Source organism: Triturus cristatus, chromosome 6 (genome assembly GCF_964204655.1).
Source record: "Triturus cristatus chromosome 6, aTriCri1.1, whole genome shotgun sequence".
Classification (NCBI taxonomy): domain Eukaryota; kingdom Metazoa; phylum Chordata; class Amphibia; order Caudata; family Salamandridae; genus Triturus; species Triturus cristatus.
This window is the reverse complement of record NC_140589.1, coordinates 953774299-953792025: the sequence shown is the minus strand read 5'-3', so window position 1 is coordinate 953792025 and position 17727 is coordinate 953774299. Positions and strand designations below refer to the sequence as shown.

Here is a 17727-nt window from a genome sequence, read left to right as displayed (position 1 = left end):
ATGCCCTACCGTGCCTAATCCTGGTAGACACCCTTGTCGTTTATTTATACAAACATGGGTAGCTATTGACGGGCACATTTAATACACATGCACACCAAGCCATTCAAAGGGGATTCGACAAAAATTCGACCAAAACTATGCAAGAAACCCCCCTCACGGTTAATAAAACACACATCCACTGCCGGATGTGTAATACTTTTTATTTTACTCTCTGGAAAGGGGACGAACATCACTTGAGAGTCACAGCGTGCTCCTGACAGAGCCCAATGCTGTGTTACACCCACCATTGCCTGCCGAGTGCCACACACCTCTGTGTTGTATTCCACTAGCTAGTGCATATGCTGTGACACTCTCTAGCCCATGTGCACTGTAACACCACCCCGTGAATATGTCATGCCACACTTGTCTTCGCACGGGTTATATTGCCCCATCTAACGTGCCTTTCTGGATGCCTATGTTATAACGCACAGTGCTATGCCATACATATTACAATCTGGGATCCATATCTTTGTCACAGTGCATATGCAACGTTACACTCCCCAGCACATATTTTATATTACAACTTTAGAGACTAGTTAGGTTACACAACACTGCCATGTGCATATTACACTCCAAGGCGCATATCGCATAGCACGCGCTAGTGCCTGTGCTATCTCGCGCTCTCCAATGAATCTGTCATTGCGCACAATGTATTGCATATTATATTTCACGCCTGGTTCATCTTATATCACACTTTTTGGTGCATAGTTTATACCATACACTATATCTAGTTTTCATTTTCAATCGTGCTCTCAGGACTATGTTCTATATAACACTGTGTTCACCTACCCTTTTCACGGGCATTACATTTTGCGATAGGGGGTGGAGGGTCAGGGGGTGTTTCTGCCAAGTGAGCCCGGAGTCACAGTCACAAACGTCCACTTCTTCCTGAATAAAAGTGAGATTATGCTGCATACTTGTTCATATTTTAAGTAGTTCGCACAGACACAATGTTTTAAAAACAATAAAGTTCCTAATACCCGCCTTCTCTGAACAGTTAGCTTGCTGCCCCATCCCCTTCCTCCCTATCCTCTGTTGTGTGAATCCATGGACTAGCCTCCTCCCTCCTGCCATGCATGGTCTGATGTGCTGCCACTGCCCTCAATTTAGTATGATGTACCAGTCCACTCCTCCTGCCCTCCATTGCCCAATTCTATGCCCCATCATTGACCTCCTGCTTAAACTCTGTGCTTAGCTTGCTGCCCCTATTCTCCTTCCCCCTGCCCTCCGATGTCTTTGTGCATGCCCCTGCTCCATCCTTTTTGCCCACCATGTCCCATGGACCTGCCACTCCTATCTACTCTGAGTGTTCTGTTGAGCTGCCACTCCCCTCCCACCTGCCTAGCATTGTCAGATGACTGTAACCTGTCCCTGCCACCTCCACCCTGCCTGTCCACATGCCATGCCCCTATCCTCTTCCTCCTGTCCTACATGGTCCATTGTACTGCCACACCCTTCTGCCCTCCCTGGTCTGTTGTGCTGCAACTGCTCCTCCTGCCTGCCCCGTGTGGTCTGTTGTGAGGTCCCTTCCCCTGAACTTTCTTGTCTGTGCACAGGTCCTGACCCTCCCTTCTATCCTCCATCGTCCTTTGTGCATGCCCCTCCACCCTCCTTCTTGCCCATCATAGCCATTGTGCTGCCACTAACCCTCCCACTTGCCATGCATGGTCTTCTGTGCTGCCATGGCCCCTCCCACCTTCCCTGTGTGGTCAGTTAGCTGCCCCTGACCCCCTCCCACCTTCCCTCCATGGTCTGTGTGTATGCCATCACAGTCTCACTGTTGCTCTTCATGGTGTGTCTTGCTTCTAGTGCCCATCCTGCCTGACCTCCATGGCTATCTTGCTGCTCCTGCCCTGCCCCCTTGCCCCCAGCCCTACTCCCTCCCTCCTGGCTTGTCTGTTCCATTGTAATGCCCCTGATCCGTCCCTCCTGCCCTTTATGGTCTGTTATGCTGCAGCTTTCTCTCCTGTCTGTCCATTATGGTCAGCTAGCTACCATTGCCTCTTGCCCCTCTGTTCTCGGTTGTCCATGTGCATGGTCCTGTCCCCTCCCTCTTGCTTTCTATGGATTGTTGTGCTGCACTCCCGTCCTGCATGCCCTGTGTGGTGTATTGTGCTGCTGCAAACCCTGATGCCTGCCCTGCAGGGTCAGTTTGGTGCACCTCTCCATGTCCCTCCTGTCCTCTGTTATCCAAGTCCATGTCCCTATCCCATTTCCTTCCATGATCCAATGTACCATACTTGCGAACATTTTGAACTTGGTAAGAGGGAGATTTTGAAAAAAAACTGGGGTATTGATTTTCCCCTTTGAGTTACATTGAAAAAGAGGATATTGTAGACAGGAGACAGATCAAATAAAGCCCATTTGAGCTTAAAAACATTGGACGTTTCCTGGCTGAATCGGGTCTGTTGGCATGTATGGTTGTACTACCATTGCCTCTTCCTTCTGCCCACAATGGTCTATTACATTGCCACAGCCTTGAAGGAGGGTAGATTTTGTATCACAGGGGGCCCCTGGCCCGTTCTGTCCACACCTGAAGTATGAGACCCTTGTCCTTGCCCTGCCAGCTGCATTTGTAGGCCGTATTAAATTGACCAGCGGGTCCTGTGTTGCTATATAATTATCCTGAGACATCCTTACCACTCAGCCAGCATAAAACCCCTGTGTAGGCCCTTCTGTTCAATATGTAGGCCTCTTTGTTAAATTGACCATAGCTCTGCAATTTTAGTGTATAGCAGTCTGAAGGCAGGTCTGCGAGGCCTTCTGATCCAAACTAGTAGCCCCCACCCTACCCGAGTGCTCCGTGCTCGGTATCAAAGTTCAACATCCCCCTGAAGCTGTCGACATACAGTAGGCTGCATCCTGGACTGGTACTTGCTTCCTGGGCAGGTTTCCCGCTTTTAAGGAAGTGGCAACCGCAGAGCGTCAAGTTAGGAGAACTGAGGAGATTTTATACATGAATATATTGAATTCCCGTACAATACCCATTATTTTCTGCTTGCTCTATGGAACTTACGATAAGCGATTGGCCTGAGAGACTGACCTTTTCACCCAGTCCATTGTCAGCATTCAGTGGGTAAATGACGAAATGTCTGGTAAAATCTGCAGACGAAGCTTTTGGGTAGCATACGTAGGTAGATGTAGCGTGCAAAGGAGCCCACAAAATGATATAAAAAGGGAGCACCCACAGATATCGACGGACTACCTCGCCGTCTGTATGTAGGTTAACAGGCAGTGCAGGTTTTCCCCAAGAGCTGGGAGCTCTTGTCTTCCTTTGCTTAAAATGTCTTGCTCTGCTTTGCTTGAAGTATCTTATTCTATTTTACCTATATGAAATGTCATGTTATGTTTAACCATTGTTCTCTTTACTTTTGCATTTAAAAGATTTTGTATTGTAATTGCAGGAATGCTTGCTCTAAGAGTAAACGTGAGTGTTCCTAGGTAACATTTTCCTTGGTGTAACTTGTTTCTCATGATGCATTTATAGATGTGTTTTCTCTCTCTCTCTGTCAGTACATTAATTGAGATACAGAGAATATTATGACAGCTGTATGATTATCTGGATTCTGTATTTTGTACTTTATGTCTCTATTCTGCGGTTTCCTTGAAGTTGCATCTTCTCATTAAACTGCCATTGTATTCTGCCTCCAATTCCATGTCTCAGATGTCTGTTTTCTTCATTTTTGGAGCAAGCGTTCCTAGGCACCCCGGCTCAAATTAAGGTGCCCCTTTTGTCCCTGACTCACTCTCCTGCTCAGTTCTGTGGTGGCTCCCGGGGATCTGGGGACCGCCCCTAGCTTCCTTGACCCGTAATAGATATTCCCTCCAACAGCCTCTCTTGCAAGTCCTGTATTGTTGGTTTGTTGCCCCTGCCCCCCTTTCCACTGCCCTCCATAGTCTGTTGTGCTTCCACGGCCCTTCCTGCCTGCTCAGTGTGGTTAAATTGTTGCCTTTGCACCCTCCTACCTGCCTTCAATTTTCAGAGTCCGTGCCCCTGGCCTCTGCCTCTCAACAGTATCCTAATGAACAACTAGATTGCTAACATTCTATATTTATTACAAAAGTGTGGAACGCCTGACATCATCTTGATATAATCAAAACTGTAATACCTAGAGCATTTCCTTTAGAAATTACATATATGAGAGGGTCTTATTGGCATCAAAATTATGGTTAGTGCTCTAAAAGACTAAAATAAGGACATATTTTCTGAGTTTTCAAATAGCGACAAAGCACTTTTAAATTGTTATCTTTATGTTTTTTTATCCAGTTGACCACTTGATTAAATGTTGCACTTAGGGGAGAGGATGTGGTGTTACTTCCAGAACTGCAGACTTTGCAACTGGGGAACCAGGTTGAAGTTTCTGCTTCAGCTCGACATTCTGTGATTCTGGTCAAATCACTTAGTCTCCCCATGTCTACAACCAAAATGAATTAGTTCTTGTGTGATGTAACCAATGCTCATGTAAATCACTCCAATACCTGACAAGTCTGCACTATATAACACTGCAAAAACACAAAATAATAAGTGTTTTGCACACTTCTGTCATTGGGCTATATTTGGGCTACATCTGGGTGATTTTGGGCTACATTTGGGCTCTTTTGTCTCCGGTGGCCATCTTGGGAGATTTATTTGTTATGAAGTTTCCTAATTTCCTCATGTACTGCAGTCTTCTCAGTAGGAAATGCTTTCAGTTTTTTACTTTGATTCCATCATGAAGGTATTCAGATATGTCACACATTTGCCATAAATTCTGAATGTTAGCACTCTAGTTGCTCATTAGATCACTGTAGTAAAACTACTGCACCATGGAAGTCTGCTCCTGGTATTAAAAGTGCATGTTTCAGTCTGCATGTCAGAATTTTTTAATGAAATAGAAGAGGATTTGAGAAGTCACTCAAAATGTGCCCTCATTTTCTTTCTTCAGCATTAATCATAATTTCTATGGCAAAATGAACCTCCTCATTGTGTTCCTTTTTAAATTAAATGTTTTAAGTGTTACCAGTTTATTCCAATCAAGATGGCTTCAGGTGTGCCATACTTTTGTCATAATGAAGACAGTAAGCGCTCTAGTTGTTTTTAAGAACATTCTGGGACATTCTGTCATTGGGCTATACTTGGGCTACATCTGGGTGATATTTGGGCTACATTTGGGCTCTTTTGTCTCTGGTGGCCATCTTGGGAGACTTATTTGTTATGAAGTTTCCTAATTTCCTCATTTACTGCAGTCTCCTCAGTAGGAAATACTTTCAGTTTTTTACTTTGATTCCATCAAGAAGGCATTCAGATGTGTCACACATTTGCCATAAATTCAGAATGTTAGCACTCTTTTTGCTCATTAGATCACTGTAGTAAAGCTACTGCTCACCAGGGAAAACTGCTGCTGGTATTGAAAGTGCATGTTTCAGTCTGCATGTCAGAATTTTTTAATGAAATAGAAGAGGATTTGAGAAGTCACTCAAAATGTGCCCTACTTTTTCTTTCTGCAGCACTAATCATACTTTTTATGGAAAAATGAACCCCCTCATTTTGTTCCTTTTTAAATTAAATGTTTTAAGAGTTACCACTTTAATCCAAGCAAGATGGCTTCAGGTGTGCCATACGTTTATCATAAGTAGGACTGTTAGCGCTCTAGTAGTTCTTTGGAACACTCTGGGAAGCTGCAGTAGAACACAAAGGAATCAACTGACAGTCTCTGCCCTTGTTGGATGTACATGTTTTACTGAGAATGTCAGACTTCATTCTCACATGACTGAGAAAGATAATGTGAATTTACAGAAAATAAGCTCTCAGTTTAGCCTATAGATCACCTTCCAAACCTCTGTGGTAAAAGCATGAGAAAATATTTTTCTCTCAATCATGATATCCCAGCAGAAGGCTTTTTCACATGGTGAAATCACCTTAGAACACACCACAATTCCTAAAATGAGTATGGTACCATCAACAAATGATTTTTAATGTAACTAAAGTTTTAAAACCTTCTATTAACTGCAATGCTTTTTAATGAGGTGCTATCATGTATATTGGTCCCAAGATGGCTGCCAACACTTCTTGGATGAAGTGCTGACAGCCAATCAGATCTCAGGATGAGATGTGTGGTTAGGCTCCGCCCACATATATATATGCTTTTAAATGCTATTTTCTCAGGAAATACTGAACAGATTTACACCAGACCTGCAAAAGGCACTTCCTTGACCTTATGGCTACCTCTCTGCCAAATTTCAAGTAATTCTGTTCAGCCGTTCGGGCTGTAGCTGTGTCTAAAGGTCCTATGGAAAAATGCATGGGGAAAACGCGTTTTGGGACCCCCCTTTTTTCTCGGCCCCTGCTTGACGAATCCCCCCGAGACTTTCAGGGTAGGAGCGGAGCGGAGCGCCCCACCTATTTTGAAAATTTCGCGAGGATTCGTCGACCGGCGCCAAAGTTATTCCAAATAGAATGTTGCGGATTTCCTATGGAAACAGGGTCCTAACTATAACTACCTACTGGCGACCGCCAGTAGGTAATATATATATATATACACACACACACACACACACACACACACACACACACACACACACACACACAAGCATTTAACCTCTGTACTTCTTTTCCATACTTTTGCAACATGGAACATTGTTTGCTTGAGACCAACAACAGGTATCTTATTGGTGTGTTTTTGACACATACCATCATACCTTTTTGTACCCGGAGGAGTGTCATCAATTAATTCTGATGGTGTTTGGTTTGTTTAACGTCTAGTTCAGAAGTGGTTTGTTTAGGTTTGTGTGAAAGAAAAATGGAGATTGAGCTTGAAAGATTTTTATAATTAATTATATCTAACGGCAGGTGCTGTGTAGGAATGTTTCACTTTCCTTTATTTTGGGTAGCAGTTTGTCCATTGCTCAGCTACAGTTGAGTGTGTTTTATGTATCAATCACAACCCAGGCTGGTAATCCTGATGCGCTATTTTGTGTATGAGAAAGTGATATATATATATATATATATATATAAAATGCTACTTACCAGTATGCATCTGTTCTTGGCATGTAGGGCTGCAAATTCACACACTAGTGCATAGATCGCCATCTGGTGGTGGGCCGGATGATTACACTTTGTTGTTGTCCTGGAAGAGTCTTTGTATGGTAGGCGACTCCTCCTCTGGAGCATAGTGAGCATGGGCATCGACTCCATCTTCAGATTGTTTTTCGCCATTACGGGAAATGATGTAGTTGTGAAAGAACAGAAAGAGATGTCCATGTATAGTGTATCTACTAAGATATTACCGGAACAGATGGAGGTAGCCGGGGAGGCGGGTGGGCGTGTGTGAATCTGCAGCCCTACATGCCAAGAACAGATGCATACAGGTAAGTAGCATTTTCCGTTTGAGGCATATGGGCTGCAGATCACACCCTAGTGCATAGATTGCATAGCAGTTCTCACCCTTAGCGGAGAGTACCAGTATCAGTTGCAGTGGTTTGAAATAGTGTTTTGAGTACAGCCTGGCCCACACTAGCTTGTTGTTTTGCTTGCACATCTACACAGTAGTGCTTTGTGAATGTGTGTGGTGTAGATCATGTAGCTTTGCAGATATCATCTAAGGGACTGTTCCCTAAAAATGCCATAGATGCCCCTAGTTTACGGGTGGAATGAGCCCTAGGGGGAAATGGATAGAGTGCGTTTTGCTTTTTGGTAGCAAATTTGAATGCATTTAACAATCCACCTTGTAATCCCAGTTTTTGAGATGGGATTACCTTTGTGTGGAGGAGAAAAGGACACAAAAAGCTTCTTTGTTTTACAAAATGGCTTTGTCCTATCAATATAGTAGGGGAGAGCTCTTTTAACATATAATGTATGGAGAGCTCTCTCAGCAACTGTTTGAGGTTGGGAAAAGAATACTGACAACGCAACAGACTGATTGAGATGGAATGGTGAAATGACTTTTGGAAGGAATTTGGGATTTGTCCTTAGAACCACCTTGTTGTGATGGAGTTGCAAGAATGTTTCTTGAACTGTTAGTGCCTGGATCTCACTCACCCTTCTGAGTGATGGAATAGCTACTAGAAACGCAACTTTCCATGAAAGAAATTGTAATTCACACCTATGCAAAGGCTCAAATGGAGGACCCATGAGCCTGGTGAGAACAATGTTGAGGTTCCATACAGGGGAGGGTGGTACCCTGGGAGGAATTATTCTTTTGAGACCTTCCATGAAGGCTTTGATGGCAGGAACTTTGAATAATGATAGATGCTGTCTGTTTTGAAGGTAAGCTGCTATAGCAGCAAGATGTAACCTGATTGAGGAGTATGCTGAACTGCATTTGTGGAGATGCAGTAAGTAGCATATGATGTTCTGGATGGAAACATCTAGTGGGTTGATGTTGTTATTGGTGCAATATATAACAAATCCTTTCCACATAGCTGCAGAGCAAGCTCTAGTGGTGGGACGTCTAGCTTCTTTGATAACGTTCATGCAATCAGATGGGAGTTTGAGATATCCAAATTCTAAGACCTCAGGAGCCAAACTGCTAGGTTGAGCTGCATGGGGTCCAGATGCATGATCTCTCCCTGGTTCTGTGTTAACAGGTGTGGTGAGAGTTGCAGTTTATGATGTGGTACCACTGAGAGTTCTAGTAGTGTGGTTTACCACGGTTGCCTTGCCCATGTTGGTGCAATGAGAATCAGTGTGAGGGAGTGCTGCTGCAGCTTGAGCACCACTAACGGAATGAGTGGGAGAGGCGGAAAAGCGTACGCAAATCTGCCTGACCAACTCATCCATATCGCATTGCCTTTGGACAACGGGTGGGATACCTGGCGGCAAAGCTTGGGCATTTGGAGTTTAGGTGTGTGACGAACAGATCTTTTTGTGGCTGTCCCCATACTTGAAAGAAAGGTTGAAGAACTTGCGGATGAAGTTCCCACTCGTGAATCTGTTGTCTCTGACGACTTAACAGATCTGCAACCTGATTTTGAACTCCTGGTAGATGTCCAGCTAGTAGGTAGATGTTTTGAGGAATGGCCCACCTCCATATGCTCTGCGCGAGCCAGGAGAGCTGCAAGTAGTGTGTTCCTCCCTGTTTTTGAATGTAGTACATGGCTGTCATATTGTCTGTGCAGACTAAGACAGCCTTGCCTGATAGGTAATTTTGAAAAGATTTTAGAGCTAGAAAAATGGCTAGCAACTCCAGATGGTTTATGTGGAGTAGCTTCTGTTGTGAGACCGGGATGGTTGGAGGTGCGACTTTGTTTTGTTTATAGTGAAACCGAGTTTGTGTAAGAGGTGAATGGTCTTGTGTGTGTGCTGGACGCATTGCTGGTATGACTTGGCTTTTAATAACCAGTCGTCCAGATATGGGAAGACATGGATGTTTTCTCTTCTCAAGTGTGCTGCTACTACCGCGAGACACTTTGTGAAGACTTGGGGTGCTGTAGTGACTCCAAAGGGGAGGACTTAGAATTGGTAATGCTGACTGTCCACTACAAACCGAAGGTACTTCCTGTGAGCTTGGTGAATGGGAATGTGAAAGTAGGCGTCCTTGAGATCTAGGGTAGCAAGGAAATCGCCTTGTTTTAACAGAGGAAGGACCTGCTGTAATGTGACCATATGGAAGTGATCTGACTGTATGTAAAGGTTCAGGGGTCTCAGGTCCATTATGGGTCTGAGGGAGCCGTCTTTTTTGGGAATAAGGAAATACAGAGAGTAAACCCCAGTGTTTTGATGGTGTAGTGGAACTGGTTCTATTGCCTGTTTGTTCAGTAGAGCGACGACCTCCTGTTTTAGGAGTGTGAGATGCTCTTGTGACATGGGATGCTGTTTGGGTGGTATTGTTGGAGGAGTGGAAGCGTTGTGATTGAGTTCCAGACAGGTAGAAACTGTTGTAATCTCCCACCGACAGGAGTGGAATGGTCTGGGGCGGGGAGAAAAGTCACTGTTTGGGGGCAGAGGTGGTACGGGTGTTGTTACCTCTGCCTCTACCTTTAGTATTGTTGCCTCTGTATCCTCCTCTGTAATAACCTCTATTGGGCAGGGATTGGGTGGGAGTTTTGTAAGAAGAGTGTTGGTAGGAAAAGTTGTTGAGGCGCCCCTGTACGAGGAGCGACTAAAGGATGCTCTGGGAGTTTAATTTTGTAAAGCACCCTTGGATTTTGCAGTCTCGGTGTCCCTTTTCATTTTTTTCGAGAGAGGTATCCACCGTGGGACCAAACGGATGTTGTTGGTCAAAGGGTTGGTTGAGAATACTGGTTTGTACTTCTGGTTTAAAACCAGAAATACGCAGCCAGACATGCCTGCGTAAAAGTAGGCCGGTATTTATTGCCCTTGAGGCTGTGTCAGCAGCATCTAGAGCGAACGGATGGAAGTGTTAGTAATGACCTTCCCTTCCTGTATCAAATCAGTAGCCCTGGTCTTGTATTTGTCTGGTAGATGTTGTATAAGGGTTTCAAGCTCATCGTAGTGAACCCTATCGTATCTTGCCAACAGAGCTTGGGTGTTGGCGATTCTCCAGACGTTAGCTCTTTTTCATGCGTTGGAGACCACTAAAGAGTCTAATGGTAGATGGCCCTTGATATAGGCTGTCAGTTGGAGCGGCTTTGCATTTTTTTCTCCAACCTGGGATTAATTACCCTGGCCCTGACGGGATCTTTAAATACGTCTGGTGCGTGTTTTATAACCCCTTTAAGTATTGGTAAGATGGTTGTGTTCTTATGAGAGGGTAATAGTGTGTCGATAAGGAAGTCGCCATCCACTGGATCAGTATGGAGATCGACCCCATAAAAGGCTGCTGCTCTGTGAATGAGTTGTGTGAACCCTATGGTGTCATCTGGAGGAGATGTCCTAGAAGGGTATGAGTCATCTTGGGGTAGATCCAGGGCATCTGGTGCATTGTAGACATCCCAAGGATCATCAGATGGGCCAGTAATATCATCTGGATCATCTAAAGGTTGCTCATCTTCTGCCTCCCCAAAAATATCACCCTCATCGTCATCTGCTGGTGCAGGGCTGTGTGGGATGAGTGGTGAGTGTGTGGGGGAAATGTAAGGGTCTGGCACTTCTGGAAGTGGTTAAGGTACTCTTATGGGAGAAGTTTGAGCATGTTTTTTGAGAGGGACTGTGGGAGGAGGTTCCAGTTTCCAGGTGTAGTGATGATATGTCCAGTCTTTGGGTGAATAAGAAGAGTCTTTTGCTTTGTGTCTGGACGGAAAAGCTCTTCTATGGGAGAATCCTTTCTCGGAACCGGCCTGTCATGTTTGGGATCGAGTTGTTTGCTGGGTTTAACAATGTTTAGTACAGTCTAAGGAGTAGATTGTGGTTTCGGTTCCGAAAACTTGTGGTCGGAAGCGTTTTTCGGTTCGAGTTTTTTCTTCGGATCAGAGATTTTTTCCGGATCTGGAGTTGTTGGTTCCGAAGCGAGTTTCGGGTCGACAGTTTTAGGAGCCGAAGTTTGCTTTGGTGCCGAAGTTTGCTTTGGTGTCGGACTTGGGTTTAGTTTGACAGTTTTAGGTGCCGGAGTTTGTATAGGTTTCACTTTCGGTTTAAAAACCTTCTGTTTATCGGGATTGACTGGAGGCTGACTCGAGCCCGAGTCGCCTAGATGCTTTTTGAGAGTCTTCGCTGCCGGGCCCAAAGGCGGGGCATTGGAAGTTTGTGATCAGTGTGCACCTGGGCCCGAAGGTGGAGGTGGAACCGAAGCCTCAAGCGGTGTGGGGGTATCAAGAGGGTCGATGTCTGTACTTATGACCCGCTGACCGGCTGGAAGGGGATCGTCATCTTCTGCCTGCTCGTCGGCTCCGGAAGCTGAATCCTCTGCTTCGGAAACAATGACTTCTTCCTGCTGTTCTTCTTGTTCGGACTCCGGTTGGACTGGAGTCTCCTGGACGAGGGTGTCTGGTGCCGATGAAGACAATTGTGCCATGACTCTCCGAGCTTGACGGTCTCGGATTGTCTTTTTCGAACAGAACGAAGCACAGGCCAGGCAATATCGGCTTTCGTGCTCTGGGGACAAGCACAGTATAGTACACCTCATGTAGATCAGTGTGGGGGAATTTGTGTCCACACCGAGGGCACTTCTTGAATGGTGTTCTTTCCATGAGCCGAAGGCCCAATGGCGCAGTTGGGTCCAACGGCCCTCGACGAGCACCGGAATCGAGAAGTGAAGGTTGTTCGAGACGTGTGTATAAGGAAGTCTCGAAAACAATATAGACGGTAGGAATCAAGGAATGCGTGTCGAAATGAGATCGGTAACAAAGCCGAGCGGGAGCGACATTCACATCCGAGCCCGATGGCAGAAAAAAACCATCTGAAGATGGAGTCGATGCCCATGCACACTATGCTCCAGAAGAGGAGTCACCTACCATACAAAGACTCTTCTAGGACAACAACAAAGTGCAATCATCCGGGCCCACCACCAGATGGCGATCTATGCACTAGTGTGTGATCTGCAGCCCATATACCTCGAACATCCATCCATCCATCCATCCATCCATCCATCCATCTATATATATATATATACACATACATTTCTTATGACGCAGTGGTTCTTGGGCATATGGTGGTGTACAGTGTGACAGAGCGGTCACTTTAATAATAATAAAAAATGATATAGGTTAAGGATGCAATAGAGATATCAGAAATGTCAAAGTGCTCAGAAAATGGGATGTAGCAAGGGGTGTGACCAGGCAATGCAACACAGTGATGTATGCTAGGCTGTTCCTGACAATTGGTTCTAACAGAGTAGGGGGGCCACGGCATTGAATGAATCAATCGGCACATAAGTATTTCAGAGACAGATGGTAGTCCAAATAAATAAAGGTTGATGTACTCTAAACTCCAGTCCTAGGGACATAGGGCCATCAGGACGAAAAGGTGATGACTCAAACACCTAACAACCTAGAAGGTGCATAGCTAGTGATCAGCAATGCACATGCTGTAAACACAATGTTTGCAGCGTGAAAGCCCATCCTCAATGGAATGTGCTGTAGCAAAGGGCCAAACACGGCTTATTGGTGTCCCTATTCTTGACTCCCTCATTTCCGTCCGCATCAGATAACTCAAGTCACCACTGAATTCCGAGGCCACTACAACTGTAAGACTGTCTGATGAAACACCTTATTTTCACATCCACAGGTAGTTGCTAAAGTTAAACAGCATCTGGAGCTTCCTTGTCACCCTATGGTGAATTAACACTGCCTGAGTATCATTCCTGGGGCTATGCTACAGGTGATCTACAGGCTCAATCACACACAAAAAAAGAAACTAAACAATAAAATAAAAAACTCTTTTGGTATCAGAGCAGTTAACAGCAGCTACAAGCATCTGCAAAGTCAGCCATGTCCTCTTGCAGGCATACCTTTTCTTGAAGGAACGGTAACAGGCACAATTTCTTTATCAAAGTATCCAGAATTCTGTGCTTCTTCGGCTTTATGCTGAGAATTCACAGAGTATTTGTCTTGGTCCTCTCTGCTAATCTTCCACTGTTTGGCTACATTCTCCGCTACACAAAAAAAGAAAAAAAGAAGAACACGCACCAAGGATTACAAACTCAAGACCAATCTGTACATACAATTGTGACTGAGCTGTGAAATGCAATTTGACAAGGAAAACAAACGTCATGTAACATTACATTCTCAAACACTATTCCAAGAAAGTGGATTATGTTCTATCGCACTATGACAAACTGTGAGAGAGGCGAACACAGAGGAAAGCATTTACTTTAGTACATCAAGTCTAATATACTTCTCAAAGAAAAACTGGGTAAAATCATGAGAAATAAAAAAATCAGTCTGAATTCATGAATTTATACCAACTTCAAGACTTTGACTCAAGCAACTACCTAATTAAAAAACATGTAAACTGAGGGACATGTGGCCTAGCAGTTGGGAAGATGGGTGTTCCCTCTGAACTCTGGGCATGATTCTAGCTCCTTTTGAGTTGTCAATCTCCCTCGGGGATTTGTTCCAGTCCTGGGGTGTCAGACTCTAGAAGGGGAGCTGACGTGAGATAGTTGGTGATGGCAACAGTGAGCAAAGTGGCTTTGGCAAGTGGAGAAGGTAAGCCCCTCCACCTGTCCCTTCATCTCCCTCTCCAGTTTCAAATAAATTCCAAGCATGACAGCAGTCTGGGAGGGCCACAGGAGACCCCATCAGCAGCAGCATCTCAGAGACAGATACTTCCCGATGGCGCATCTTAGCTGCAAAAACTGGGACATGCGAATGCAGCCCAGGGCACAAAGGGAGCTACAAGACACTAAAGATGGCAGAGTTGATGTTCACTCATGCCAACTGATGTGGGAAAAGGACACAGTCATATCTAGATAAGTGGATCCCCCAAGCAATAAAGGGTGGAAGATATCAGTAGTTCTGCTTGGCCTGTGGCAGCAGCACCCTTTTCCCAATCCTCTAGGGTCGTGCATGGAGGCAAGGGGAGTCTCTCGTCACAACCCAGACCGAGGATCCGAAGTTGGTTTGTATATTGGTAGAATTGATCAACACATGCATGCTGTGGACCAGCACCAAGATTAAGGTGTTGGTGGAAGGACATGGCTTATGAGGCCCCTCAGAATACAACAGTTAAGTGGGCGAGACATTGCAACAGCACAAAGCGATTAGAAGGAAAGTGAATGTACTGCTGTTGAGCCCAGGAAAACTCAGATTTAGCCTTAGAAGCTAGCAGAACAAGTACTAAAAGCTCAGCTAGATGACTAATACCATTGGGCACAGCTAGATCCTCGCATGTTGATGAGTGTGTTCCCTTCACATTTCTATGTTCAGTCCGTACTGCTGATTCATATATATGTATATATATATGTTTCCTAAGGTTCTTGACAGCAGCTGTAAAAAGTTCATCACTTACCTGTAATTCCCATGTGGTACTTAAAGAAAGCATCATTGAGACCGTCAATAAGTATACTGTCCTGCAGAGGTGCATCTCCCATTTTCACCCCAGCTCGCATTTGCAGTAAATGAGGTGCCTGCAATCACGAAAAGGAAAGATCTTTTAACACAGGAGCAGACTATGTAATTGTGTAACTCTAAATCTCCCTAAAATGTGACTCTGCCTAAAGAAAATGAATAAGCTTGATCTTGTCATGAATATTATTGCTTTTTTCCTCATATCAATATTTTCCGCAAAATTGGCCAATCAATCCTCAAAGTAATACATCTTCGACATGTAGCTTTATAGGCCAAATCATGGCAAACATTCAGGAGATAAGCAGGACAGAAGAAATGATCTTCAATGTAAATTTCATATTTCATGCGTAGGAAATTGTCTGTTAACTGACAACACAGGAGGCATACATAATTAAACTGGCTGCAACACGCAAGTGAGCTGGACAATCAACTGCATTTTCTAGAGGATGCTTCAACAAGAGGTTAGTCTACCTCTCAGTTCCAAGCCCGTATTCAAGACAATTTATTTTTATATTCCAGAACAGTGATGGGCAGGACCTGTCCTGGGTCAACTTTATCAATCCTTCAAGTGGCCAAGCCTTAGCTCATGCCACACACAACAGATTTGAGGACTTCTTTCAGTACAGTAACTACAGCAAATTACAAACATTATTACAAATGCCAAACACCTTAAGAACTTCAGTGAGGTCCTGATGCAAGTTATCAGTCAGCTCCTGAGCAGAGGGAGACCCGATACGATCTGGCATAGAACCGGTGCGTGAAAATAAAACATTAAATATTATACATGTAAGAATAATTCAGGATGGCTATGGCAATTGAGTGCCTGCGCAAGAATTGGCGAGAATATTCACTGCCTTCATGCAATATATCTGATAACAACTTTACAAGAATTGAGTTACTGCCACTTTTAATAGAGCAACATATGAGCGTCCTGGTCCTTCTTCACTGTTTGGGGCTACGCTTTTAAAGATCGGATAAGTCTGCCATTAATATGTGTATATAATTAAGGCTTGCAGGAGCCGAAACGCGCGATGACATTAATTTTACCTGGAATAAAGAACGGTTTTTGAAACACGTCTGGAGGGCTTGTTTGTACAGCACTAAATAGTGCGTACAAATTGCAAACCCTGTGGTGTCATATTTCATTGGGTACAATAAATATTGCATTCCAAACCGCGGTACTTGCAATCAAGGCCTTTGTGAAAGGAAATACTTGTGGAAGTTTTTCCAATAGATACATGGTAACAGAGTAAGGATTTTGTGGACTAAGAGGTAAGAGTAATTAGTTTAGCTCTTTGTTCAAGTTAATTAGCAATCCAGAAAACAATAACTGAAAATAATTCATACAAGGTCAGTACCTCTCATCGATTGGAGGATGTTTACGGTTACCAACAAACGCTGCTGAAAAGGACCTTCCCACATCTCCACAGTAGTGGATGAAGGATCAACATTGGCAGTGATGCCAAATAAAGGGCAAGTGAGTTGAACAAAGAGCAAAAGGGAGACCTGGAGCAAGTTCCTGCTAGGTACAGGATGAGAAACAAGTGTGCGGCAAAATGTTAAGCTTACAAAAGTTTGAAACAGAGTACAAGGCCTTGCATCTAGTCAGCAATGTAATCACACAAAGATACAGGCTCACCTGGCTCATGTTCTCTAGTCCACCTGCCACAACGATACTGGACTCTCCGGTCATGATTGCCTGAGCACCGAGGCACACAGCTTTTAGGCCTGACCCACATATCATCTGGCAACTCCAAGATGGTACAGAGTATGGAATCCCAGCACTTACACTGGCCTGACGCACAGGATTCTGACCAATTCCTGCACAATTCAAATGGAGGAAAGAGGAAACGAAAGGTATACTTAATGTTGGGAAAGCCACCACCAAATAAGTAATGAACTCAGAACATTACACACTGATATCTCATGAAAGTGTTCTTCTCACACAATCCTTTATGTCTCTCCACATATACTCTAGCCAGCCCCCTTTATCCACTGGTCTGTTCAACTGTCATTCACGGTTTGCTTCCGCCCATCAAAGCATCAAGCATGGGCCAACGGGTTAGTTAGTCCATATTAGCCAATGGCTCTCTTGCACTGTGACTGGAGCCAAACTGTCTGATCACAATTACCCACCCTCCTGAAAACTAGTGCAGTACAGGGCCAGAGATAATGTTAGTAGCTGGTGTTAGTTGCCAATGTTTTTTTCTTTACCTTTACTATCCTTTAAAAAATATATATAATCCTTGTGTGCTTAACCTATGTCCCCAACACCGAGTAAATTGCACCAAGAGTATCTTTTATTTGCAACTAAAATAACCATATTTTCCTGTACGTGCATTACCCACCTGCTCAAAAACACATCCATTGTTTTATTCAAATTATCGGCAATGGTTGATATTTTTGTTTTATTTACATTTTATATTCAAAGCACATTGTACATGTTAAGGCAGAGGCAAGTTTACTATCTTTTTTCTTAGTTTTTTCTTATGTGGTATATCCTTACAGTACAAAAACAAAATAAATAACCGTTGCATCAGCTTGTAAAAAGACCTATTGGCATTTCCAATGATTATTAGATTGTGGTTCTAGTTTAGCCTTTTATCATCATTTAGATTCGGTTTCACAAATAATAGGTTTCCTTTGCTGTGGTCGTAGGTTTACCAGGTGTTTTGATTCAAGTTTACAATAAAGTAGGCGAGGTGACCCAGTATGCTCTGTGCCAATCAAGTACCACCCTAATTGAAGGCTTGGTGAGAATGAAGGGTCAATGTTCGAGACTATGACGAAGCAAAACAAACC

General features: G+C 44.1%; 1 protein-coding gene across 1 annotated transcript in view; it reads right to left on the bottom strand.

Annotated features, from left to right (window-relative positions):
- The window catches only part of ACAT2 (acetyl-CoA acetyltransferase 2), a 345929-nt gene that overhangs the window by 221041 nt on the left and 107161 nt on the right, over positions 1-17727 (bottom strand). The window contains exons 3-5 of the mRNA XM_085611651.1: positions 16565-16746; positions 14867-14984; positions 13365-13508 (exon numbers count right to left, since the gene is read on the bottom strand). Coding sequence (XP_085467777.1) covers positions 13365-13508; positions 14867-14984; positions 16565-16746 — 444 coding nt within the window. The remainder of the gene's footprint in view (positions 1-13364; positions 13509-14866; positions 14985-16564; positions 16747-17727) is intronic.